The 26,369-nt window shown below is 42.9% G+C and overlaps 1 protein-coding gene across 2 annotated transcripts; it reads right to left on the reverse strand.

Annotated features, from left to right (window-relative positions):
* Positions 1 to 3,409: 3,409 nt before the first annotated feature.
* Positions 3,410 to 25,772, reverse strand: UHMK1 (U2AF homology motif kinase 1). Of its 2 annotated transcripts, XM_047840574.1 has the most exons (8): positions 25,329 to 25,772; positions 23,818 to 24,110; positions 22,869 to 23,060; positions 20,515 to 20,609; positions 16,797 to 16,873; positions 16,548 to 16,646; positions 14,159 to 14,247; positions 3,410 to 10,353 (listed from the first exon to the last, which is right to left on the reverse strand). In XM_047840574.1, exons 1-8 carry the CDS (start codon positions 25,594 to 25,596, stop codon positions 10,207 to 10,209), a joined length of 1,260 nt encoding a protein of 419 aa, XP_047696530.1. In that variant the 5' UTR covers positions 25,597 to 25,772; the 3' UTR covers positions 3,410 to 10,206. The 2 variants fall into 2 exon arrangements, with proteins under 2 accessions (XP_047696530.1, XP_047696531.1); XM_047840575.1 differs by lacking the exon at positions 14,159 to 14,247.
* Positions 25,773 to 26,369: the final 597 nt, after the last annotated feature.

Here is a 26,369-nt window from a genome sequence, read left to right on the forward strand (position 1 = left end):
CAGTGGGCTAAGCATCCGGCTTTGATCTTGGTTCAGGTCATGATCTCATGGGTTCATGAGTTCAAGCCCCACATCAGGCTCCACTAAGATAGAGAAGCCTACTTAAGATTCTCTCTCCCTCCCTCTCTCTCTCTCTGTCCCTCCTCTGCTCATACTTTCTATCTCTTTCTCAATCAATCAATCAATCCCCCGCAATTGTTAAAGCTTCATCTTCGACAGGTTATTACAAAATCTCAACTTTATCGGGGCGCCTGGGTGGCTCAGTCAGTTGGGCGCCCGACTTTGGCCCAGGTCGTGATCTCACAGATCGTGAGTTCGAGCCCCGCATCGGGCTCCGTGCTGACAGCTCGGAGCCTGGAGCCTGCTTCAGATTCTGTGTCTCCCACTCTCTCTGCCCCTCCCCAGCTCACGCTTGCACTGTCTCTGTCAAAAATAAATAAACTTTAAAGAAAAAATTCAAAATCTCAGCTTTATTTATTTTCCTCAATGTGTCACTGATCTCTTTTTAAATGTACATGTTCTTAATTGTAAAGTAGCTATCTTTTGCTTCTGGTCTGGTATTTTCCAACAGGAAAAATCACCACGCTCCCCCTGCTTTACAAGTTCAACTGAACAGGTTTGTTTACAGGTCCGTGTCCCAGAGCCGGTGGCCCGATCTTCGTAACTCTGGGAGACATCTGATTTAGCTGGTATTGAAATGTGCAGCCTTCATCACTTACTTTCCTTTGAACTGATCTGAGTATTACTTTTATTTCATATGTAAATGAAGATATTAAAATAGATATTATATGTAATTTCTAAAACACAGGCAGATATAATTTATTAATGTAATACTAGGTATAGTGCATGGAAAATGGACCTTTGAAAATGGGTTAATAATTATGTGTTGCAAATCCCCTCACATTCCAACCTGTAAGTCGAGAAGTCTTATTAAAAATTGCAGAATGGTGGAGAAAGCTAGAAATTACAATAAAACACCGCATGTTTTTAATTTTTTTGTGTGATGTTTATTTTTGAGAGAGGGAGAGAGAGTGAGAGTGCGAGTGGGGGAGGGGCAGAGAGACAGGAAGATAAGAATCTAAAGCGGGCTCCAGGCTCCACACTGTCAGCACAGAGCCAGATGTGGGGTTTGAACCCACGAACTGCGAGATCATGACCTGAGCCAAAGTCAGACGCCCAACCGACTGAGACACCCAGGTGCCTCAACACTGCATGTGTTTCAACTGGAAAGTTGCTTAGCAAATTCACTATACTCATATTAAGAAGGGACTCGAGGATTTCGATTGTTCAGATACACAATGTTTTTTAATGTTTACTTTTTTTTTTTTTTTTCATTGTTTTTTTTTAATGTTCATTTATTTTTGGGCAGAGAGAGAAAGAGCATGAACGGGGGAGGGCCGGAGAGAGAGGGAGACACAGAATCTGAAACGGGCTCCAGGCTCTGAGCTGTCAGCACAGAGCCCGACGTGGGGCTCGAACTCACGGACCGCGAGATCATGACCTGAGCCGAAGTCGGACGCCCAACCGACTGAGCCACCCAGGCGCCCCTTTAATGTTTACTTTTGAGAGAGAGACAGAGACGGAGTGCGTGTGGGGGAGGGACAGAGAGAGGGAGAGAGAGGATCCAAAGCAGGCTCTGAGCTGTCCGCACAGAGCCCGAGGAGGGGCTCGAACCCCTGAGCCGTGAGATCCGTGACCTGAGCTGAAGTCAGATGTTCAACCGACTGAGCCAACCAGGAGCCCCAGATACGGAAGTTTAAGCAGATGGGAATATAAACAGTGACAACCGAGCAGTTTTAAAAGATTAACCTGATTTCATCACACAGACCACCGGCAGGGACACAGAGCCGAATGGCATTTTACTAAGAGGCTCTATATACGGCAGAGAGCATGGGGCTTGCAGAAGTACGGGTCATCCGGTATAGACGAAGGGTAGAGTAGAAGTAGGGACAGAGACGGGAGACGCAGGATTTCTAGGTGCGGCCCGATTGCGAAGTCTCATGTGCCAACCTGAGGGGAACTAGGGGTGACTCTGAGGGCGAACGGGAGTGGCACGATCAGGCTTTCTTCATCGTGAAGAAGGTCAGCTCTACGAAGGAGGGACTGGAGGACACGAGACCGGACCTGGGGAGCCTGTAAGAAGCCACGGCAAGGAGAACAGATCAAGAACTAGCCTAAGTGGTAGGACAGGAAGGGAAGGATGATCTGAGAGGAGTCGCCAGGTTGAGTGGAAGGTGATCCGACAGGGGGAGGTACGACCAACCCCAGGAAGCAAGAGAATCTAGACGGTTCCCCAACCGTAAAATGGAAGGAACACTGGGTACCCTCCTCACGGGATTGTTGCGACGACCAAGGCGGGGCGAGCGGTGGGGGTGGCAACACGCTAAAACCATTTAGTACAGACCCTGGCAGGAAGTTCAGTGCTCAGTTGCCACCATTGCCGAAGCCATCAGGGAGAAGGGGGATTGAGAACGAGCCCCGGGCGGCGCTGGGGTCTGGCCTACTTGACTCCAGTCCTACAACCGAGGCCGTGGTCTCCACACCAGCAGCAGCAGCCAACGCGTCACCTGGGGATTTGTTAGAAACGCACATTCTCGGGCCCCCCGAGAACTACGGTCGTCGTCTAGGGCTGGGGTAATCCGTAATCCGTAATCCAAAATCCAACAAGCCCTCCCAGGTGACTCGTTTCACGGGTCAAGGGTGCAGTTGCGGATTTAAACGTTCATTTTCTCTGGTCCGTCTGAGCTCTTAAACTTCTAGTAGGGTGTGCCTCTCAACAGCACCTTTCACCCGAACTGCCCGCCCAGACCGGACCAGTCTGGAGGCTTCCTGAAAGGGCGATGCTTGCAGACAGACCAGGATGTGACCGCCGCTCCTAAATCTTACGAGAAACTGGGCGAGTTTGCGTAGTTGCGAGTTTGGGGCCTGAGGCTCCATCTATAAACTACCTAAAACAGCACCATCGTCTAGGAGACGCTCCTAACTGATGACCGGATTACTGTTGAACCTACTATTTCATTTGATTCCAGTATAAAAATAATGGCAAGAAAATACTGCTACTGTCAGAAGTTAAGTCACCTGTCACTCGATCAAAGCCATCCGACTTGAGAAAAGAACCAAGATTAGAACACCCATCTTCCAACTAAGAATTCTGGTTCCTTCCAGGAGAGAAGCCTGTTTCTACGGTATCAAGAACATGTATCCCAAAATGAAAAGTTACATTTCAGCACCGTCACGCTACTTCTGTAAGTGAAAAACCATCTTCTTCAGAAATGGTTGAGGCTACATGGAAATTTCTCAATGGTAGCTCCTAGTAAAAATGAAACCCCCAAATAAGCGTATTTACCTATTATCTAAACTGGACTATTTACACTAAATGCAGGAATAGTTGAAATGAAAACACAACTCCTTTATTTTTAAGCTTTATTTTATCACCCTTATCAAACACACATCAGAAAGCATATCAACAGTGCATCTTACGGTAAGTCAGTTTACAACAAAACTGAACAAGGCAATTGTGTTTACAGAAAAAGTTTTCGGCAAAAAACTGTACGCAACACGGTCCATTGAAACGCAGTGTCCATACTTTTTAGGTATATAGGAAAGTGAAAAATAAAAGTTCTTTGCTACTCAGCAAGAAAAAACAAGTTTAAAAGACTTGAGTAGGAATCAGGAATTTAGGGATTCCAGAAAAGGACTTCTTGGTACTGATACACATCTACATTTATAGTCCCATTTAGTTATTAAAAGAAAAACAAAAACAAAAACAAAACCCAACCAACAAAAACTCACAAATAATAAGACATCACCAAGGACAGGGAACCACAGTGCCAAGAAATGCCAAGACCGATATGCTACTGAAAACCTGGTAGAAATGTTACAGACTGTTCACTGTGTACTGTAATATCCTTGTAGATCCGAGGTGGAGGTAAACCAACAGGAGAGAATACTCCTTTTAACTGGCTTTGGTTTGAGTGATCTTTCACATTCTGTCCCACCAAACCTTCTTATCCAAAACACGGCAAGTGCAGATTTCTGAGGGAAAAGAGTAGCAGATGATAACCTTCACAACCAACCGCTCCAGTGCCGACAGAGGAAGCCATCAACTGTTAAAATCTATTGATCGTGATTGGATTTCGAAGAGTGACCAATGGGTAACAAAGACGGAACCCCTTTTGGGAAAAAATCTCCCTTCTGCCCCACATTTGACACTGGTAAGAGGATATAAAGGAATGTTAAACCATTTAAGATTTTCTCAATAAAGACTTAAGAGTGAAAGAGTCAATCCTGCTGGAAAAGACAGAACAGCTTCACTCTGCAGAGTGAGTATTCTACAGAGATGCAACTGAACTTTTTTTTTTTAATTATAATAAATAATCATGACTTACTTCCATAAGGTGCTAGAACGTTGCGGCTGGTGCATACTAATACCCCCTGTACCCAATGTGCAAAGGGAAATGCAGAGATGCTTAATCCCCGGTTTCTTTCCGATCCTTGGTCTGCATGACTGTTGATGTATATCAAAAACACAAAAACTGGAGTTTAAATATTTGTTTTTAAAAATTAAGCCAAACTGAATATGAATATTTAATCTGGGTTTATAAACCCTAAAAATAATTTTCTGGGGAGACAACGATGAGGAATGTGTAGGAAACGCAATGTTCTGTTCTATGCTACAAGCACCACACCTGGATTTTTCAAAATAAATGATCACTTTTAGATCATAAGCTACATGGGAGATTACTAATACCAGTAAGGAAGCCATTTTCCTCCCCTCACCTCTTTTATTCCTTTTCTTTCTCTTCTTGACTCTTAAATTTGGCAGATTTCTGACAACCCACGCTAACAAAATCACACAGCGATACAGAATTCCAATAACCGAAGGGATTCTGCGTCCGTACGCATGATTTACAACACCTCACCACGTCTGCTTTTAACACAGTCCTGACTTTGTGAGTACCAGTAAGAGGGGAGCTTGGAAGGGAAGGCAGCTGCAAACTGGGAGACAGTGACTAGATATAATTCTCTTGCTGACAGTCGAGAGTCTAACAAAATAAGCTCTCTTCTGCACAACAAGGATTGATGGTCGGGTAAGGCAAGTAAGATAGAATGCTTCTCTTTGCCTCTAAATGAAAGTACTGGGAACCTAGGTCATAAAACACACACCAGTTTCCTTTAGGGTACTGTGGAAGTTACTCTGTTGAATAGGAAATAACACCCGGGCAGTCATCTGATCAGTTTCCCATGAATCCCAGCATTTATGGGGATATAAACGTAACCGCATGATTACGACAACTCTCTGAAAAGCACAAACACAGCGAATTTAAAACATTAATCCTCATAAGCAATATAAGGGACAACGAAAGTGCTGAGCTGTATATAGGAAGATGAATAAAAACTTTACATCAGGAAAACAAAAGTTGCATAAACTCTCTATCTTATATCCTGAAGATCACCTTAATTACCACCTATAAAATATACAATTTCCTAAATGCTCTCTGGTTTATAGATATTTCTTTTATAGCCCATTTCTCCTATAAAATTGCAGCAAAAATAGTTACAACTGTTTATCTCCTTCTTAAATATCCACAGTACCTGTTGATTACATGCCACTGTGTCAATCTACTGATCATCCTACAATTAAAAACAACAGTGAAAAACACTGAGGTGGGAGAGGTGGCTAAGGGAACAAAACACAATGTCCTGCATGATCAGGCAGAGAAGCAGCTAACCTTAAACCAAACAAATTCTTCAAATTTCTGGATACTCTAAAAATGGAAACATGCATGTTCCCCTGTAACTAAGAAAATGTAACTTATCCAAATACACCACAAGAGGTTCAGAAGAGTTCCACGTTACAGAGACTCAACATCTTCCCACTCATGGTGAAAGCTTACTAGTAACACTCACTTGGAAGGACTACCATCTCAAGTAAAGGTGCCTTACTGAGCACCTGAAGAAGAAATGGAAATTCCTTTGAGCTAATCATGACCAAAAGCTGGTCGGCGTGTGACCATACCCACCAGGAAATAAATTCTATCAGAGAGCGAGAGCAGTAGGATTTGAAGAAGGAACCTAGCGTTAAAAATGGAACGAGGTCCCAGGAAGAATTAGATTCTGCCAGCTAACTCTGGCTTTCCATCATATGCAATATTGGGGGGAAAAAAATCAAATATGAATAGTTTCACACATACGTAAAAAGGTAAACCAAGGACATTCTGGACTTTTATACTATGTGACTCCATCCAAAAGTTCTTCCAAGGAAAAGGCAGAGGTGCAAGAAATTAGCATCATCTGGGAGCTTTCACCCAAATGAGTTTTAATATTTTCCAGGAAACACAAGGCACTTGCTTAATTCTTTGACTGTCTACACACCCACCAGACTAAAATTTAGTCGTGATACGATTCCATCTGTACCCTAATCTGAATAAAGCCACCTAGCATGGACCCTTGCGTAAAACTCCAGGGGAAACACACAGTGAGAGTGTCTCTCCCACGCCCTCACCCAGTAACTATGTTATTGTAATTACCATCAGTTCCTCTGGCGCTGATTTTCATAATAAATGACACCAACTGAAATGTCATGCTGCGGAGGAAAACGGACGGTAGAAATGATGTAAGATACGCCTAATGAAGTCAGAACACAAGACCTGAGAAGAAAATGATGACAAAATGGGAGTTCCCTGCATCTGATGAACACACCCAAAGGAGCCAGGAGGCGGCACCAGAGTGCCAGGACTGTTTCGGTTATTCCAGAAGGGTAACTGATGCCCTGAGCAGGGGGTAAGCCCAGCCTGATAAAACCGAAACAAACCTTATGGCCATAGTCTCTCTTCGACTTCCTCCACCTGGCAGCACGGTTTCTGGCAGCCAGCACTCCCTATCACAAATCTGCTCAGAGGTTAAAATATCAGTAGAAGGAACATGAATCTAGAAGGCAAGAATTCAAGGATATTTTTTTCCTTTAAAGGTTAATTTAACGTATCTCCGCACGCTTTAGCAGCTGAGTACCAAAAGGCAGGCAATACTTGTCTCAGTGAAAACAAGGGAAAGGAGGAGCAAACCTGTATTTTACGGTTTTTGTTCTAAAAGCAGCCAGTTTGGGCTCAAGGCGGAACAGAGAGGGAATGTCTCTACAGAGTTGCTACACGGATGGCCACAAAAAAGGGGAGACATCCAGTGGTAATAAGGGCAATCTCTTACTGCAAGAGGGCAACTTTAAAATGCAGCCAATTATCTTTTAACGAGGTGTGTCTGACTCCACCTGCTCTCCTAGAAAGAGAGCATTCAAGTTTTCAAAGTGGCCAGCTGGCCACCTCCCCCAAATGTTTCCAAAGGACCAAAGATTTCCTCCAGAATGATCGGTTTATATGTCTTTTCTGGGCCAAGAGTGTATCGTGACGATACCACAGAATGAGGAACCAGCAAGACAAGAGGGAAGGAAGCAGAGACACTAACTTAGGGAAAGAAAAACTACCTGAGATAAAATTTGTCCGAAAGAGTAAGGTTTAAGTGACAAAAATCCGCACCTCTCTACCCTACCTCTCAAAAAGAAAATTCCTAGGTTTTTAACAACTTCGAGGAATCAAAATGTGTGTATATATTTCACCCTAAAAGAATCATAAAAATCGCATCTTTTGATAATATTTGGTTCAGGTTTGAGAAAGACAGTAAGATTAAACTTCTTACAGTATCGGGGGAGGGAGGGAGAATCTGCAAACGTCATCTTTGGTAGTAATGGGCTAAAAGCTATAAAATCACAATTTACATCACAGGAGGCAACTTTTTTCAATTTGGTGGCTTTAATATAAAATATTTAATTCAATGCACGGTACTCAGGCTCATCAGTTAGTCCCTTGGCCCCCTGAAAATCTAGTTAGGATCTTCTGTAATAAAATTCTACAGTGTCAAACACTACATATAGGTATGAATATATCGGCAATAAGAAGACGAAGAATGCCGTGACATTCAGCATCACGACGCTAGCAGCACGTGGCATCACTAAGCTTAGAAGCCTCCCTGCAGTTTATTTGTGAGGGTTTCTTCTCTGTGGGGGTGGAGGCAGATGAGAAAGGTACAGGTGCCGACCTGGGATGCCTGCTCTTAAAAGAATTCACTTGTATTCCATGTTCATCGGTATGCACAGAAGGACCTGGCGTTTTTAATCACCACGGAAGCTGCTACCCACATAAACATTTATGTTTTAGGAAAGTTTACCTTTCCGGAGAACTGGTTATACGCTCTTGAACTTGTATTTGAAAACAAACCAGCTAATCAATTTCTGAGACGGCCAGAATGAAAAACAACACATCTTCCTTCTAAGGGCACTTACGATTTAATCTTCCCTTGGGGACGATGCCACAAGGCCTTCAGGCAATTCATAAATCCGCCTCTTTATACCAAATTCGGCTTCATAATAAACATTAAGGGAGAGTCCTGAATAATTATGATAACTGTAAATAACTCAAATGTCAAATAGCAAGTGTTTGAATAGGGTAAAAGAATCCATCCTCTAAAATGTAAATTCTTAGCTGGGCTCTCGTTAACACACACAGACTGTACGAAGCGGCTTCCAGCAGGGAAAGATATTAAAGGCTTTTTCCTTAGGAAAAAACATTTTTAATTTCGTTTAGATAAGGAAACAAGAAAAAAATTCTTAGCCTGTATCCTTTTTTTTTTTTTTTTTTGTATAATCAGTGCTTTAAAAAGGTTTCCCAAGTTTTTTAAACCTTTAAAGGCAACCTACCGTAACGTGGGAGGAATCCATGATTACCACTCCTAAAACCATGTAATCAACCCAGGTCCACGAAAGCGTGCGCACGAGCATCCTGTGCTCAGGGACACAATGGATTGCTGTAAATCCTTTCATGAATTCTTGATGAGTTTTTCTTCCTTTCTCCCTCCATCTTATGAGAGCTACACCTTTCCTAGCTTCCCTGCAGGCAGAAGCCAGACGGTCTGGGATGCCACCCCTCTGGCTTTTCTTGGACCACGAAGGCAGGCAAAGAATGGGGAAAAGGAAAAGCAGTAGAGGGAGGGCGATGGCAGAGAAAGAGAGGAAGGAAAACAAGAATCCCGGATTAGCCACTTTCTCTTTGCCTAGTTTTTTTCTTTCCCTTTCCCTTCACTGAACATCTACTTCTTTCTTTTTGACCCACTTCAATTTCCATCAGAGTAAACAGAACTCGATCTTGAGAAATCTTACAATGATCACAGGAGATTCAGTACAGAAAAGATGAGCTAATACAGGTTCTAAAGGAGCCTGGAGGATGGGGCAAGATACGCGTAGCAAAACTTTTGCTTCGTTCCAACCAATTTAAGAGTTTCAGTTTAACCCCGTCTAGACTCATTTGTTCTGAGCCTCTCAGGAATGAACTATTTTCTCATTTACATTCTATGAGACCAACTCTCAAAAAACATATATCCTAAGTCTTACAGACATGAAACAGCTAGGAAAGAGACAGGTACAGACTGTATGAGCTCACAAGACTCACACTAGAAAGCACGCCGACTCAAATCTCCTCTAGTCTTTCATTCCCGCACACTCACTCAAACATACAAACTAGACATAAAAATTGTGCAAGATCAAGCATCAGCTTTCTATTTTAAAAGCCTTAATTAAAAAAAAAAAAAGTAGATAGGCTCACTGCAGTTTCTTTAAAGGAATATTCAGGACTACAGTACTCCTTTAAAAAAATTCGTAACTCAGTGTTAAGAACACAGTAGGTAATTGCTGCTGGACAATCACTTAACAATTACTGGGAACATCCAGTGCCAGCTATGAGTATCAGTGATAAGGAAGAACCACCTGACAACATAAAGGAATAATCTGGAAGTGATGTCACCGACTCTAACAAACTTGTTAATGTTCACTATGACATGATATCATTCATCCTTGCTTCATGATCATGTGAAATAATTAGTATCTTTTTAGGTTACATACTGAAGAGCAGCACTTGGCCTACTGCACAGAACAAAAGGTTGCCCATATGGATGCTCTAAAACCCCTCAATGTATAGCTGAGAGGTCTTGTCCTACTCAGTGCCAAATGTTTGCAAGGCAGTCATTGCTTGAGCACGTTAGTAGGATTAAATAAATGTACAAAGTATTCCCTTAAAATGGTAAGGGGGTACTTCTGCATTCAGATGTAGAATACAATAACCCAGGAAATGGAGGAGAAACAGGAAAGAGTCCTCAGGTTACTGATTAAAGCAAAGTTTGGTACAGATATCCCCTCTTGTAGGCACTCAGCGGGTAGAATGTGGCCACAACAAACTTCCCATCAAACATCCTTCCAGTCAGTAATTTCTGAGCAGCTTTGGAATCACCGGCATTGGCATACTCCACAAAGACCTGTAAGAGGACACAGAAAAGTGGCTTCATTCCCATCAAGACTGCTTTACAACAGGGCTTCTTCAACTCTAGGGAACACGCACGGATCATTTAGGGCACACATAGGGATCACACCTTGTTACAACGCAGACGTGGTTTCTGGAGCTCTAAGGTGGGCCCGAGTCTCTACAACAGACTCCCAGGGGCGCCTGGGTGGCTCAGTGGGTTAAGCATCCGACAGGTCATGATCTCATGCCCCGTGAATTTGAGCCCCACATCGGGCTCTGTGCTGAGAGCTCAGAGGCTGGAGCCTGCTTTGGTTTCTGTCTCCATTTCTCTCTGCCCTTCCCCTACTTGATCACTGTCACTCTCTCTCTCTCTCTCAAAACACTTAAAAAAAATCTTAAAAATAAATACATAAAATAAACTTTAAATAAATAGACTCCCAGGTGATGCCAATGCCGCTGGTCCACAGACCACATTTTTGAGCACGGTTTAGAGTATTTCCCTAACTCAGTTCCATTCGGAAAAATCCACAGAAGACAAGTTGGGTGAAAAGTGTACATCCGTTTGCCATGTTCAGAGGCCAAAGAGAGGGCCGAACAGCACGGAGACCAGGTGTGCTCCCACGGCGTCTCAAAGACAACCTACGCGGTCAGAAGTGGCGGGAGGAAAACCTGGTCACGATACCTACAAGACTCGTAGGAACCGTGACTACAATAAGGAAGAGTTTAAAACTAGGTAATTTCCTTTTCCAGAGCCTCAGATTTCCTGAGACAGGTAGAGGATACAGCCTAATAACTTATGTTCTTTTTGATGATCCAAAGTAAAAGTTACTGGGAGACGAAATAATTTGAAATGACATGTCCTCAATTACCCATGAATTTGTGAACCAGAAAAAGAACAGCCTCATCCTCCTCAGTTACTCGCTCATTTGTTAAGTCAACAGTCTTCAAACTGGGGTGCGAGCATCCTAGACACTCAGACTCTCAAAGGGAAACCAAAAATAGGCCATCTGAAGGAAATCAATTTCCAGAGTCTCAGCATTCTCTTATACCTGCTCCTAAAATTGGATCCACCAAGAAGTTCAAGGCAGATTCTCCTTTTCCATTTCCCCTTTCCACTTGACAAAGTTGCTTCGGAAGGGTATAGAAACCTCCAGGGCATGAAAAGAGACAATTCCAAATATAGTACTTTTGAACTGAATCTTCCTCCATGGGTAAACAAAGCACTATGCCCAGCCTGTGACTGCTCACTTCCCCCCCCCCCCCCAATTTTTTATGTTTATTTTACTTGTGAGAGACAGACAGACAGACAGACAGACACCCAAGCAGGCTCCATGCTGTCGGCACAGAGCCCACTGTGGGGCTCGAACTCATGAAGCCATGAGATCATAACCTGAGCCGAAACCAAGAGTCAGACACTTAATGGACTGAGCCACCCAGGCACCCGAGTACCAGTTAACTCTAGTGACATAGGCCTTTTCACTGAACACAAAAGAAAGTTAAAAGATGACGTCCAATGACAATGCAGCTCTTTCTGATTTTTTTTAACCTGATTCTCAGTAACTTCCGAGTCCACACACCAGCGTTCAGTGAGCAGACGTGCACTTCCAGAAGGAGAGCCATGCTCTCTGTGATGCTCCTGGCTTCACAGATAACCGACCTCCAGTTTTATACATTGCAACATTTCAAACTAAAGAGGAAAAACATTTTTATAATTTACTATGAAATTAAATAATTGTATCAATTTAATCTTGACTACTCTTTCTAATTACAAGACGCATTCCATAGTTTAGATTTTAGTGACTTTTATAACATTCTTTAAAAAAACAAACAGTATTGTTAGTTTGAATCGATTATTTGAATGAAGACTGACTTTGCCAACCAGGTAACAGACGTATCAATAACCTACAGAAGTTCCACCCGAGATTCCACGAGTCTATCGGCTGTTTTCATTCTCCTCTAAATGTCAGTGAGAGCTTGTTAACACAGCATATTTCCTCTCGCTGACGAAGATCTGTTTTTCCATATCATCTGAAGACTGGATACTTCTTACCCAAAAACATTCCTCCTGTTTCTCTATTCTGTGCCTTCCATCTCATACTGACTGCTGAGGTTCATGTCAGGTCAGATCATGGTTAGCCCTTAATTCAAAATCTCCAAAGACCTTCCCCGCTGGTTTAGAGTAAAGGTGTCTGGAGTCCCACGAGGCTCACTGCCCCTGATCTGCCCCTCCATTAAGGCAGACGTGCTGTAATGCCCCCTCTTTCTCTCTCTGCTGGAGCTACACCAACCTCCTCAAACCTGCCAGGCAAGTTCAGGGCCTTGAAACTTGCTGTTCCCTCTATCTGGAACTCTTTTCCTCATCCCCTTTGTCTTTCAACTCAAATGTAACTTCAGCTTGCCCCTCCCTACCACCCAACAGAAAACTGCACCCCCCGACACACACACACACACACACACACACACACACACACACACACACACACAGCACTCCTTTAACCTCTTCTCCTTAGACCTTTTCTCCACAGCACTTATTGCTACATATCCTTGTGTCTGGTTGTGTCACTATTGGATCCCCCGGCCTAGAACATAATAATACGTGCTCAATAAATACTCCGTGACTAAACAAACAGCAATGATGCATTTAGTATGCTCCTAACCCTGAAAGAGATAAATGTTGTTACTACTACCTTGGCAATGATTTTTCACTAAGATCAGAGCGAAATGTCTTTCATTTCTTTTTTCAGTTGCCAAGAATTTTCATATAATATTGAACCAAAACATAAAAATAATAATCCAGGAGCGCCTGGGTGGCTCAGTTGGTTAAGCATCCGACTTAGGCTCAGGTCATGATCTCACAGTTCATGAGTTCGAGCCCCACGTCGGGCTCTGTGCTGACAGCTCAGAGCCTGGAGCCTCCTTCGGATTCTGTGTCTCCCTCTCTCTCTCTGCCCCTCCCGTGCTCGCACTCGGTCTCTCTCTAAGATAAATAAAAACATTAAAAAAGAAATTTAAAAAAAAATCCACAACCAGAGGTGACTTCACCCAGCAGGGGACATGTGGCAGTGCTGAGAGACACTTCTGATTGCCACAGCTGCAAAGGGGGGTGGGAGGAAGGCATCTGTTGGGTAGAGGGTTGGGACGCTGCTAAATACCTATAGTGCACGTGACAGCTCGCCCAACGAAGGCTCGAGGCTGAGAAACCCTGAATAAAATAATCCTCTGTTCCAGAAAAGCAGAAATACTACAGGTAGAAGAAAGATCTTCAAAAGACTTCTCTAATAATCTTAGTCAAAAATTTTTGAATCGTAGTTTTAGCCTGTACATTTCATAGATGAAAAAACTAAGGATCATCGTCACAAAGCTGGTCACACGGAGACTGGAACTCAGGTTTCAGGATTCTCGGGCGGTGAACTTTCCTTCTTTAAACTGGCACCAATAATTCCATTATAATGAGACCCTAACCTAAATGGTTTCCTCACCCTACCTAATCGGAACAAAGTAGGCCACGGTATTTCTGTAGCTGACCGTGACCTAAATTAGCCTATGGTACAGCTCGTGTCACTGGTGCTCACAACGGCTCGAAAGCAGATTTTATACTTTTGAAGAGAAAAGTTGTAACTGATTAAAAAAAAAATGCACGCCTAGTGCAGAACCTTTGGAAAAAAGCAAAAAGTATAAGAAAATAAGGACATCCGTAATGCAAAACTCATAATTTCTAGCAACGTTTCTGGGTACATCTTTCGACAGAACTAAACAACATTTGTTCAGAATTCTAGTAATCTCTGAGTAATTCTGAAATTATGAAAACGTCCACTTACTTGTCCCCTGCCAGGATTTTCCTTTGGAACAAGGAGAGAGACCACTGGTCCATATTTTTGACACTCCTCTTTTACATCTTCTACAACATCTGATTATGAAAACACATTACAGTAACCACATTGCTCGATTACTAAGCATTCATTATTTAAAAACTTTAAATCATCAAAGAATTCAGGAACCCGTATCTAAGTAATGAGGTCATTTTCTACACCTTCTAAAATTAAGCTTAAGGATAATATAAACTCAAAGCATTTAATACGTCCCACTTTTCCAATTGCTTTTTTCTTCCCCTTCCTGAAGACAACAAAAATTATCAGTTTCTTCTGTATCCTTCCCTAAATGTTATTAAGCTTATACAAGCAAATATGATCATATATGCTTTTTTTCTAAGTAAAAAATTCCAATCTTGCCTTTTTTTTTTTTTTGAAGTTCATTTTGAGAGAGAGAGTGAACAAACAGGGAAGGAGCAGACAGAGAGGCAGAGAGAAAGAGAGACAGAGAGACAGAGAATCCCAAGCAGGCTCCACACCGGCAGCATGGAGCCCGATGCGGGGCTCAAACTCACAAACCGTGAGATCATGACCTGAGTCGAAATCAGAAGCTTACTGACTGAGCCGCCCAGGTGCCCTCACTGTGTGGTTTTAATGAGCATTTCAGTAGATGAGAATGAAATATAGGAGACCGACTCACATACCCTTTACTACAGTATCCAACTATATCCTTTACCCACTATTTACTGGGCCGACTTGTAAGAGCTCTGTGTTAAGAGCTATTAAGTTAAATAATTTTTCCCTTTATTCTCTTGATTTGGAATCTCGATCTTAATCCTGATTTGGAATTTATTTTGGTCTAAAGGGGAAGGTTTAAATCCAACGTCCTGTCCCACCCCCACCCAGATTCCAAGACAGTTGTCCCAATACATAGGATTTCTAGCTAAGCAAATTTATCTAACACTAGTGAGCGTTCCTGATGACGACCTCACTAATCAGATATAACAAAGGTATTTAATGCTACTATGTTGTCTGTGACACTTTAGTTCATGAGATTCTTAAACACTAAGATTTAATAGCAACGTGTAAACACTCGATGTATTTACGTGCAGGAATAAAGCGTTATACAACAAAATACAAAGAAAGAGGGGGCGTAATATGCCCAAATATATATATAAGAAAGCCCAAGCCTGAATTTTACAAACAAAATTAGGAGACGGAAGTAGGTGCTGAAGACAGTAAGTAGATCGGCACGAAGGACGTAAGTGGTATTACCAAGAGATTATTTAGAGCCCCTGGTGCATCATGACCTGATTAAAACAATGTTGAAGGCAAGACTATCCTTTCCGATTAACAGGCATCCTGAAAAGCTGAGGCTGCAGATTCTCACAACTATTACAGATTCAAACAAATTACACTTGTGTCATTCGTCAAATAATGACATAGAGCCCAGGGACATCACCCTTAAAGGTGCAGTGTGATCAAGTTAGCTTTATCTGTAACGGTTTTAATTTTCCACAAAGAAAATGTTTACCATGAAACAACTGGTATTTTTAAATTGGGTCCTGCCTGAGCCCATTCACCGCTCTGCTTCCAGAACACTCTTTCTAAAACAGAAGTCTGACTATATCACTCCCCTATTTTAACTTTTTCATGGCTCTTTATTGTATTCAACCAAGCACAAATATTTATTGAGTACTTATTTCATAAGCCAGGGACTGTTCTATCCCTGAGGTATAGGTTCTCTTGAGTCATATTCCAGTGTTACTGTCTCTGGGATAAAATCCAAATTCTTTAACACAGCAAATGAGTTTGTTATAGATCTGTATTCCCGGCTATTTCTTCGGCCTTGATTGACCGCTCCCCAATAAACATCCTAAGATACAACCACACCAAACAGTTTGTTATTCTCAGAACATGCCACGTTTTCTCTCATCTCTCACCTTTATGCCATTTCCTCATCAATCCCTCGACTCTTAGCCAAGCAAGTGCGGTTACTAACAAGGCTCAGCCATCACCTCCATAGAGACACCCTCACGGGTCACTCAACCTGGGTTAAGTACCTCTCCTCTCTGCCTCTGTACATTACTCTACTTTCCGATTTATCAAAACTGTAAGCATTTGTTGACATAAATGTCTCTTGCAGGGGTGCCTGGAGGGCTCAGTCGGCTGGGCATCTGACCCTTCATTTCGGCTCTGGTTATATCTCATGGTTCGTGGGTTCAAGCCCTGCATCAGGCTCTGCGCTGTGAGCACAGAGCCTGCTGGGGATTCTCTCTCTCTGCTCCTCCCCCATTCGTGCGCGCTCTCTCTCTCTCAAAATAAACAAATAAATATACTTTATAAGGAGTTAAAAAAGATACGAAAAAAATTAAAATGTAATTTAGGAAGCAGTTACCTTCATACTCCTCTTCATTCTCGAGATAATCATCATCCAGCACATTCAGTAGCCTTAGCACTGGAGTTGGAAGCATCACCAGATCTTCAATATGAGGGGCTGTTGAGGTTCATACAACATGGTTAAGTGTAAACTCCCCCAAATGAATGGATGAACACTAGGCAAAGGAGCATGGGAACAGAACGTAAGGGAGTCCTGATGTCTGACCGTCAAATGACCAAGGAAGAAACAAAGCCGCAGGCAGCTTACCGAAAGGAATGCTAAAGAAGGGGCTGCACAGTGCCATCTCAGCAGGGATTCTTCTGCCTGGGTCGTCGTGAAGCATGCTAAACACACAGACAGGGATCTTTGTGACTATCGTCAAGTCTTAAGAAAACGGAACCACTGAAGACAATTAAAATGTCTAATGTTCACCGCAACATTAACTATGTCAGCATGGCTTCCTGGAGCACTGATCTACAAAATACACGAATGCTGTTTGCAAGTAAGTGGTTCAATAACTCATGATACATAGCTAGGACACAATATTATGTTTCGATTATTTATTATTTTTTGAGAGACAGCGCACACCCCCAAGTGAGGGAGGAGCAGAGAGGGAGACAGAGAATCCCCAAGCAGACTCTGCCCATTAGCGCAGACCCTGACACGGGGCTCGAACTCACGAACCGTGAGATCATGACCTGAGCCAAAATCAAGAATCAGACGCTTAACCAACTGAGCCACCCAGTCACCCCCAGATACAACTATTTTTCAAATGGGGGAAGAATGGGAAAAGCATATGCAAAAATAACCATTTTTAGTAATCTTCCTAGAGTATTATTATCCTGAGACTGTTTTAATATAAAGTGGAATAAAACAAATGAGCAATTATAAAATATTCTAACATTCCCCTTGTCCTTAAGAACCAGAATTCCTGACAGAGAAAGAGAAAGAGATGTGAAATAAAAGTTATATAAAAACTCTGTGGTCTTGAATTTGAATGGGGAATATTCATATGAACTCTGTCCACTTAAAAGGCCTAGAAACAATGACCATCCCAGTAGCACATAATTTCTTTTAATGTTTATTTACTTATTTTGAGAGAGAGAGAGAGAGAGAGAACCAGCAGGGGAGGGGCAGAGAGACAGGGGGACAGAAGATCCAAAGCCGGTTGTGCATCGTTTCTCGGCCTTTTGGCTAAGATCAAGCGCAAAGCGGGCTCTACACTGACAGCAGAGAGCCAGATGCGGGACTCGAACTCACGAACTGCGAGATCATGACCTAGGCAGAAGTCGGACGCTCAACCAACTGAATCTCCCAGGCACCCCTAGCAATGAGTATTCCCAAAACTCAGATTGTGGTTTTAAAATACTACTTCCTACTAAAAGAAATCAGGCTTCTCGGAGAAATGGCTATTTCCAGGTCTGGGGCAGGAAATGTATAAGATGAATTGGGAACATCTTGTTACACCAGATAGCAAGGAAGCTATAAAAGATAATAAGGTCAGGGGCACCTCAGTGGCTCAGTTGGTTAAGTTTCCAACTTTGGCTTAGGTCATGATCTCACGGCTTATGAGTTCGAGCCCCACATCGGGCTCTGTGCTGACAGCTCAGAGCCTTGAGCCTGCATCAGATTCTGTCTCCATCTCTCTCTGCCCTTCCCCTGCTCATGCACTCTCATTCTCCCAAATATAAACATTTCTAAAAAATTGAAAAAAAAAAAAGATAATAATGTCTGCAAAATCCAACTTACACATGCTGACATTCATCAAAGATGGGCAATTTTAGCTTCAATTAGGATAAGAACTGCAATGGGTTGCAGTTACCAAATAATGATACTTTGAACTTTCAAAAGGGAATGATCCCCTTTGGAGGATGACAGAATCAACGCATTATGAAAACCAGTAAATAGAGAATCAAGCATTTACTTTGTCTTTGGTTAACCAAATGAAGCATGAAGGACAGAATAAGAACATCACCATTCTACAAACCCTAAGAAAGTAATGGATCTGAGCACTGAATGGTAACAGTTTCTAATAGCTACGTTAGGCGCCTCCTTAATGAAAAAACACAATACTATCTGTAGTCTTGCTCCCCACCACACACCAAAATCAACCCTCTAGATACAACTACCAATTTACAAGAAATAAACAGATATTCATTAAACTATACCAGGGTAACACTGTCAGCAAAATGCAGACTGTGGACAGCTATAGCAAGCCAACAACCCAATAAATAAGGGAACAACAAGTAAATAAGGAGAAAGTGGGGTAGGAAATGGAAAAGGACCTTTCAGATTAAAAGAAACTTAAAAAGGATTTTTTTAGAAGAGCAGCACTAAACCATAGTGTTTAAAGATGCATACTATAATGAAAACAAGGAAGTAATTGCCATAATAGTCAGGGTAGTGGCTGCTTTTAAGGAGGAAGAAGGGTTTAAGATTAGAATGGGGACAGAGGATTTCTGGGGTAGCTAGCAAAGTTCTATTTCTTGACCTCAATGATAGATACAACAGTATTCCTAAGGATTCATTAAGTTACACATTTGTTTTCAATATCTGTGTTTTATTCTACAATAAAAAGGTTCAAATAATTTGCATGCGTACATAGCAAAATATGTGGAAAAATACCGAAAAGAAATATACCAAGTGCTAACACTAGAAAGTAGGTTTATAATTTCTATTTTGCTGATCACAATTCTCTGTAGCTTCCAAATTTAGTATTTGCTTGTTGTACAATCAAGGGGAAAAAAATCCCAAAGTCAATACCAGAACTTACATGATCTGATCTGACTTCCAAGTTACAACCTATTACACAGTCTCACAATGCCATCTTTTCTATGAAAAATGCAACTTGTAAATCTAATACCAATCAGATAGTAACAGCTATTTAGAACCAATTTGTAAAACACACACACACACACACACACACACACACACACACAAATAAGTGCAATAAGTCCTTATCTGGGTAAATTCTGTGGACTGTAATGTTAATTTCCTGGTTTTGATATTGCACTACAGTTATGTAAGATGTTACCACTGGGGGAAACTGGGTGAAGAGTACACAGACCTCTTTGTAACATTTTTGCAACTTCCTTTGAATCTGTAATTATTTCAAAATAAGAAGCTGTAAAAAAAAAAAACAGAAACAAAAAAAAACCAACCAACTAAAAACCCAAAACCTACTTGGAAGGTGGTAGGGTTAATATTCCAAAGAAAGAATACTGACTTGATCAAAAGATCTACTCTTTTGCAACACAGTAATTATCTTGTTCGTTTCTGGCCCATAATGAGAGAAACGTGAAAAAGCAACTACCTGATAATACACATGATGTCTTATTTTAAAATATCTAATGTTTTGGACCTACTCAGGAAACAAAACCATTATTTCTGTCCCCACAGTTTTCCACGGTAATTATTTAAAGTATAATGCATAGCTACCTTAAACACTTTTTGGTAGTCCAAAAGCAAACTCAGTCTTTAGTTAATAAACACTCTCTTTAAAAACCTACTTTCAGGGGGCACCTGGGTGGCTCAGTCGGTTGAGCGTCCAACTTCAGCTCAGGTCATGATCTCGCGGTCCGTGAGTTCGAGCCCCGCATCGGGCTCTGGGCTGACAGCTCAGAGCCCGGAGCCTGTTTCAGATTCTGTGTCTCCCTCTCTCTCTCTGACCCTCCCCCGTTCATGCTCTGTCTCTCTCTGTCTCAAAAATAAATAAACGTTAAAAAAAATTTTTTTTTTAAACTACTTTCAAAAAGACCCTAGAAGAAACAAACAAAAAACACACAAAACCCTAATTTCCATCAAGTACACGGGGCTGCCAGAGCTACAAGAGGACCGACGTCCGGCTGCCGAGAAGAGCCTCTACGCGATCACCAGAAAAAATGTAAATCCTGTCAGTAAAAGCGAACAACCAAACAAACAAAAAAACCCCACATTCATGTAGTACATGTACACATTTAAGAAGTTTAAAGTACACATAACGTACCTTTTGATAAGGTCTCTTAGGTGATAGGCTGGAATTGCGGCATTCACCACGGCTTTACTGGCAAATATGTGATCGATAATAGCAGAACTGTTTGCCTAAAAAAAGAGAGAGAAGTCTTCCTTTAGTTATTCCGCTCAGTCTGTATTTACTGAGTACCAGGCACACAGCACTGTACTATTTGGTAGGTAAAACACAACAGAAAACACTTCTCAGAGCTTACCACCTGAATGTGCGTAACTCTGAGCTTCTAGAGGAGGAACTTTTTTTTCTCTATTCTCAGCACCCAGCATAGTACCTGGCACTCTCTATGAATATTTACCAGATGAACAAACACGACCAAATGCCAAAGCAACCACATAAGAACATAGTTTAATACAAAGTGAGACAATGAATGTGTGACAGTTGGGCTGGAGTGTCTTAGTGAGGAGTCTTTAACTTGTTTTCAGATACAAATAAACTATGAAAAGAAAGCAACGTAGTATTTAAAATCTGGATCTGCCATATTCATAGTTTAAATCCTGGGGAACGTCATGAGTTCTCAGAAGGTGGAAGTGTAGACACGAGTAAAAAGGCCCGATAACATCCTTATCACTAAAATTTTCTGAATACTTACGACAGGCAACATGCTATGCTGAGAAGTGGTATCATTTATTTTTTAACCTCAACACTTCTGTGAGAAAAATACTATTATCCTCGATTTACAGAAAGTACACGGTGGTTCAGTTACCCTAAACAACTTAGAAAGCAGCGGAGGCAAGATACGAATAGTTTGACTTCAGAGCCCAGACTCATACTCGTTTGGCAATTTTGCCTCCACAGAAGGTGATTAAAATACAAAATACTGTTTTTATTTAGGAAGGGTGAACACGGGATTTTATTAACGCACATCATGCCTCCAACTTGCATACAAAATGCCTGAATGTCACCTAGTTCTGATCAGCTCTGGACCAAGCAGATACAGCCTAACGGTCTCAAAGACAGTCAAAACTAACACAAGGAATTGATCTGTATCTGGGATAGCACCGAACAAAGACTGCTGAGCCTCTTGATTGTCTGAAAGTACCAACGTGCAACAATGACTCTGGTTTTACTTGCATGGCAGCATTTTTTGCCAAAAGTAAGCATTAGGTACACCCGCGAGACCATGAAAGCATTCCTTCCAGGGATACTTCCGGAAATAGAAGACTAGGGGTTGAGAAGAAATAAACCCTATGTGGTACAAGAGCCATTCACAAACTATGTATTACAAGATACTCAAAAAACACTTGTTGCATAATATCAGAACCAATGATTCCTAAACATGGTATTATTTATCAAACCTCTAGCCTAAAGGGGAATGACACCCTCACAACACTGCAGCCCCACAGTACGTTTGAAAACACAGCTAATTCCTAAGTTACGAACATACATAAAGTTCATTCTTATGTCAAGGATTTGGAATTTAGAACCCATGTTCCCACAACAACAATGCTCTAAGCAGCACTCAGTTTACCGGCATAGTTCGTATACGGAACAAAAGTAAATCTAAAACACTGTGGAACTGAGCACGTTCAGAACACTAAACTGTGCCTAGGAAGAAGAGTATGGGGCCCAGGTCTGGACATCCAGGTGTACGATCTGCCCCAAGTGGCTTACATGTCTGTGCCTCCAGTTTGTCATTTGCAAAAGAATGACCAATATGCTCTCTGATGATCCACACAGAACTGCGAGGAAATTCAGCGAGGCTGTGCATTAAAATACTATGAGGCATTAACTATAAACCTTTACGTAAACATCATTTCACTTATGTACTGTTGCATTAGTAATAGTTTAGGATGTAATATAACTAAATTACTAAACAGAAATCCCTTCTGCCTTTTTGGAAAAATGCACGTATTCATTTTATCGAGCACTTTCCTGGTAGTCTAGGCACTGGGCCCCAGGCTAAGATCAGCAGGCGTGCAATACTCACGAGCACATCTGTATCTATGAGAATAAATAGTAGCACTTAAGGCACCGAAAACGCAGGAAGAGGAGGACGTGAGAGATGAAGTAAAGAGAGGCCCCGGTGAGACTCATTATAAACTGCGTGCTTTTGGGGCGCCTGGGTGGCGCGGTCGGTTAGGCGTCCGACTTCACCCAGGTCACGATCTCGCGGTCTGTGAGTTCGAGCCCCGCGTCGGGCTCTGGGCTGATGGCTCGGAGCCTGGAGCCTGTTTCCGATTCTGTGTCTCCCTCTCTCTCTGCCCCTCCCCCGTTCATGCTCTGTCTCTCTCTGTCCCAAAAATAAATAAACGTTGAAAAAAAAAAAATTTAAACTGCGTGCTTTTAAATTGTAATTAAGGATTCTGGACGAAAGCACTGGTGCAGTTTACCTTCCATTCCTGAGATCTGACTGTATGTTTCAGTTTCATTCCTGAGAACATTTCCAGTAAAATGATTCCTAGGCTCCAGAGATCCACGGCTGAGGTGCACTCCGTGTCACTCTGCAGGCCGGCCTGGGCCAAGCAATTCTGCAGCTCTGCTTCTGGAGCCCGGTACCCGTCTGTCTGAATATACTTCACATCCTGAAGAAGAGTAAGTATCGCGACCAATAAGAGACTGTTCACTTTCCTGCCATCTCGACCACGTATTTACTTGTCTAATCGTGTAATAAACCACTGCCAAACCGAATGCCAACAAATTTGTAGTCCTTGCCGACCCTAGTTATTTGGTTCATTAACCGAGCAGTTCTCACAGGCAAACTGCACGTTTCTACACAGCTGCTCATTTCTTTAGATAACCTCTTGCCTGTTGGGCACTGCTGATAAATAAGGACACTCTGCAAAGAGCTGACAAACCGTGGAGAACGGAGGGTCTGCCAGAACTGTCACATGCGTTCTGCCATGAGCCCCAACACTGGGGACGCCAGTAATAGTAATGACCTGTTCATTACCCCACCTAACCCAAATACACGTCCTTTTTTTCACATGGGGGCAACGAAATTCTTTTTATTTGCGTGACCCCAAGCCACTTCAGTATTTTAGAAATATCTCTAAGAGTCAGGGCGCCTGGTTGGCTGTTGGTTAAGCTTCTGACTCTCGGTTTCGGCTCAGGTCACGATCTCACGGTGGCGTGGATTCGAGACCCCTGTGGGGCTCTGCACTGACAGTGCAGAGCCTGCTTGCGATTCTCTCTCTCTCCCCCTCTCTCTCTTTACCCCTTCCTCCCTCCCTCCCCCCACTCTCTCAAAATAAATAAACTTAAATAAAATTAAAAAAAAAAAGAAAAAAGAAATACCCTAAGTGTCCACCAAAGCACTCCTATTATTAAAGTATTTCTTACCTGATTGCCTTCTTTGAAGCTAAGTCCAAAGTCAATGAGTTTAAAACATTCATTCTCTGCACTCCACAATATGTTCCGTGGTTTGAGGTCTGCATGGACATAACCCTCATGGTGAAGAAAAGCAAGGGCCTCCAGAACATCCCTGGCACAATGCTGTATCATCCACATAGAACAACCCTGATGACTGGAATATAAAAGCAATTCCGAAACACTGACATCCAGGAGTTCAAGCAACAGACAGCGTGATGGCACATTCGGAGAGAAATGGATTGTAAAAACTCCATACAAAGTCACTAAAGAAAAGAAACAAATTATAATGCTTTCAAAACCAGACTCAGAATAAGTTGCAACACAGATAACTGCAGAACAAATTTGGGATACCCTAGATAAGGAGAACTCTGATGAGCAATCGAGCTTCCACTGTAATTTCTTTTTCCCAAGTAAGATTTTTTTTGGCAACTGGGTTATTTTAAAATGAGAAAATCTTCGACAGCTCATTACTGTTCAAAGATATTAAAGACGGCACACTAATTCAAACTGTATCACTAAGCATTCAGTGATGGGTGAATATGCACTCAGGGTACCAAGCAAAAATGATTAAAAGTAAAATCCAAGTATTATGGACTCTTAAGACAGATGTGACACCAGGTGAAAACAAAATTGCAGATTGGTTCTTGATCCAAAACAGCACTCTGGGGGGTACAGGTCAAGGGTAAAGCATTTGATCGCAATATAGTACTCTATAATCTAAATCTTAAAAACAGAATAAACAAATAACATTTAAAAGACATTTAAAAGACTTTCAAGATACGTATCGATTATGCTTGCCGGAAGTAAGACATTTATTTATTAGCCAAAGCTCTAACTAACTATATACACTCTGTTAACGTAAGGACAGCCAAGGCTGTTTTCACAGATCGATCATCAGTAATCATTACCTATCTTACCTATCTTATATTCTGAATACCTAAATCGTGCAACATAGACTTACCAGGGTCGAAGTATAACGTGTTCCTAATTCTCTACTTCCATAAGGGATCCTAAGTTAATACTGAGTCATTTCTCCCAAATCCATGCTAAATATGTACCAGGGAACATCTGTATGAGTTAACAGCATTTATCACAAGCCCTAGAAGTATTTCTCATCTTGCACTGGTATGCGAAGATTCAAAAATTTCCATACAAGACATGAGACATCTAGCAAAGATGGGCCTCCTTTCACTAGGAAAGATAACTCTATGCTGATAAGTGCAGCATTTTCTGATGAGACCCGAAGCAAAGCAGAACTTAACTGAGCATCTATTACGTGACACTGGGCTAGGCAGACCACCAACTCCACCCTCCTGCAGACAGAGTGAAGGGGGATGGGAAAAGGGCCAGGATCGGGGGACGAGAGGGCCAGGCCCACGCCTCCCGCCTTAAGCACAGAAGACGGAACGCCAGGCTGAGAGAGGGGGTGTACCACCGGGCTGGGACCTGGGCAAGAAGGGGAGGGAGGCGGCGGCAATTACCGATGTTCCTGTGACCCTGCAACTGCTCCAGCGCCGCCCTCTCTTTGCGGAAACCATACTCGGCGGCCGAGGCCGCGGCGCCGGTGGTTCCCGGCGGTAAGAACTGCTTGAGGGCGCCGGGGGGCGAGCCGGGAGTGCCGCAGCAGCGCACCCGATACACCGAGGCCGAGGAGCCGCTCCCCAGGCGGCTCTGTACCTGCCACAGCCGCCCGAAGGCTTCCAGAAACCGCGGCGGCTCCGCGCCCCACGCGCAGCCGGACCCCGCCATCGGTGCGGACGGAGGGCGCTGGCACGGGAGCTGAGGCGACGCCCGGGGCAGGCCGGCAGGGCCCGCGGTCACATCCCCGCCTGCCGGACCAGCAGCTCCGCAGGGAGGGGCCTGCAGCCGCCTCGCCGACTGCCGAGACCTCAAGCCGCCATGACACCGGAAGGCGAGAGCGCCGGGCTCCAGAAACCGGAAATGGAGGAAGAGCCAATCGTGCAGGCCCGAGGAGGCGGGCCCAGAAGGGGCGGGTCTAGAGCTGAGCGGAGGAATTAGGTTTTGGAGCAAAGTCTGGAGCCTGAGCTGCTAAACTCTGCGGGGTGCTCCCTGCTTCTCAGGCCGACGCTAAGTGCCTTCACGAACGTTTCCTGAAACTGAGACTGGTCCTTTTTCTTGCGGAGGCGCGCCCCTCACCACTGGGACCCTAAGGAGAATAAAGCCCAGCCTACGTTTCTCCTAGACGGCAGCCCAAGGAAAATAGCCCGGTTACTGCAGGAAGGGGTTTGTCTCGGCCCCCCACCCCCTTGCCTGTGATCGGAGCAGCCACAGTTCTGGAAGCCCAGCCTCCGTGCCCCTTAGTCCACCTTGCCTGTGACTGCCTCATCAAAATGCATCTGCCCTGGGCGAGGCTGGACCTTGTACAAATTTTTACGTTTTATGTATTCATTCTCTTGCTCATTAAATAAACGTCCACTAAGTAACATTTAGCAAATAGCAGGAGTATCAATCCACAAACTGAGGTGTGCAATGAATGTAGCCTTCCCTATTTTTCTGTCGTT

This window comes from Prionailurus viverrinus, chromosome F1, assembly GCF_022837055.1.
Source record: "Prionailurus viverrinus isolate Anna chromosome F1, UM_Priviv_1.0, whole genome shotgun sequence".
Classification (NCBI taxonomy): Eukaryota; Metazoa; Chordata; class Mammalia; order Carnivora; family Felidae; genus Prionailurus; species Prionailurus viverrinus.

What these genes read in the sequence shown, in the direction of transcription:
- UHMK1 (XM_047840574.1), bottom strand. Translation starts at nt 25,596, where the DNA reads ATGGCGGGGTCCGGCTGCGCGTGGGGCGCGGAGCCGCCGCGGTTTCTG. An exon ending in CTTCTTTAGCATTCCTTTCG is followed by an intron (nt 16,647 to 16,796) that starts GTAAGCTGCCTG and finishes GAACCTCAACAG; the next exon opens with CCCCTCATATTGAAGATCTG. An exon ending in GAATGAAGAGGAGTATGAAG is followed by an intron (nt 14,248 to 16,547) that starts GTAACTGCTTCC and finishes TTTCATAATCAG; the next exon opens with ATGTTGTAGAAGATGTAAAA.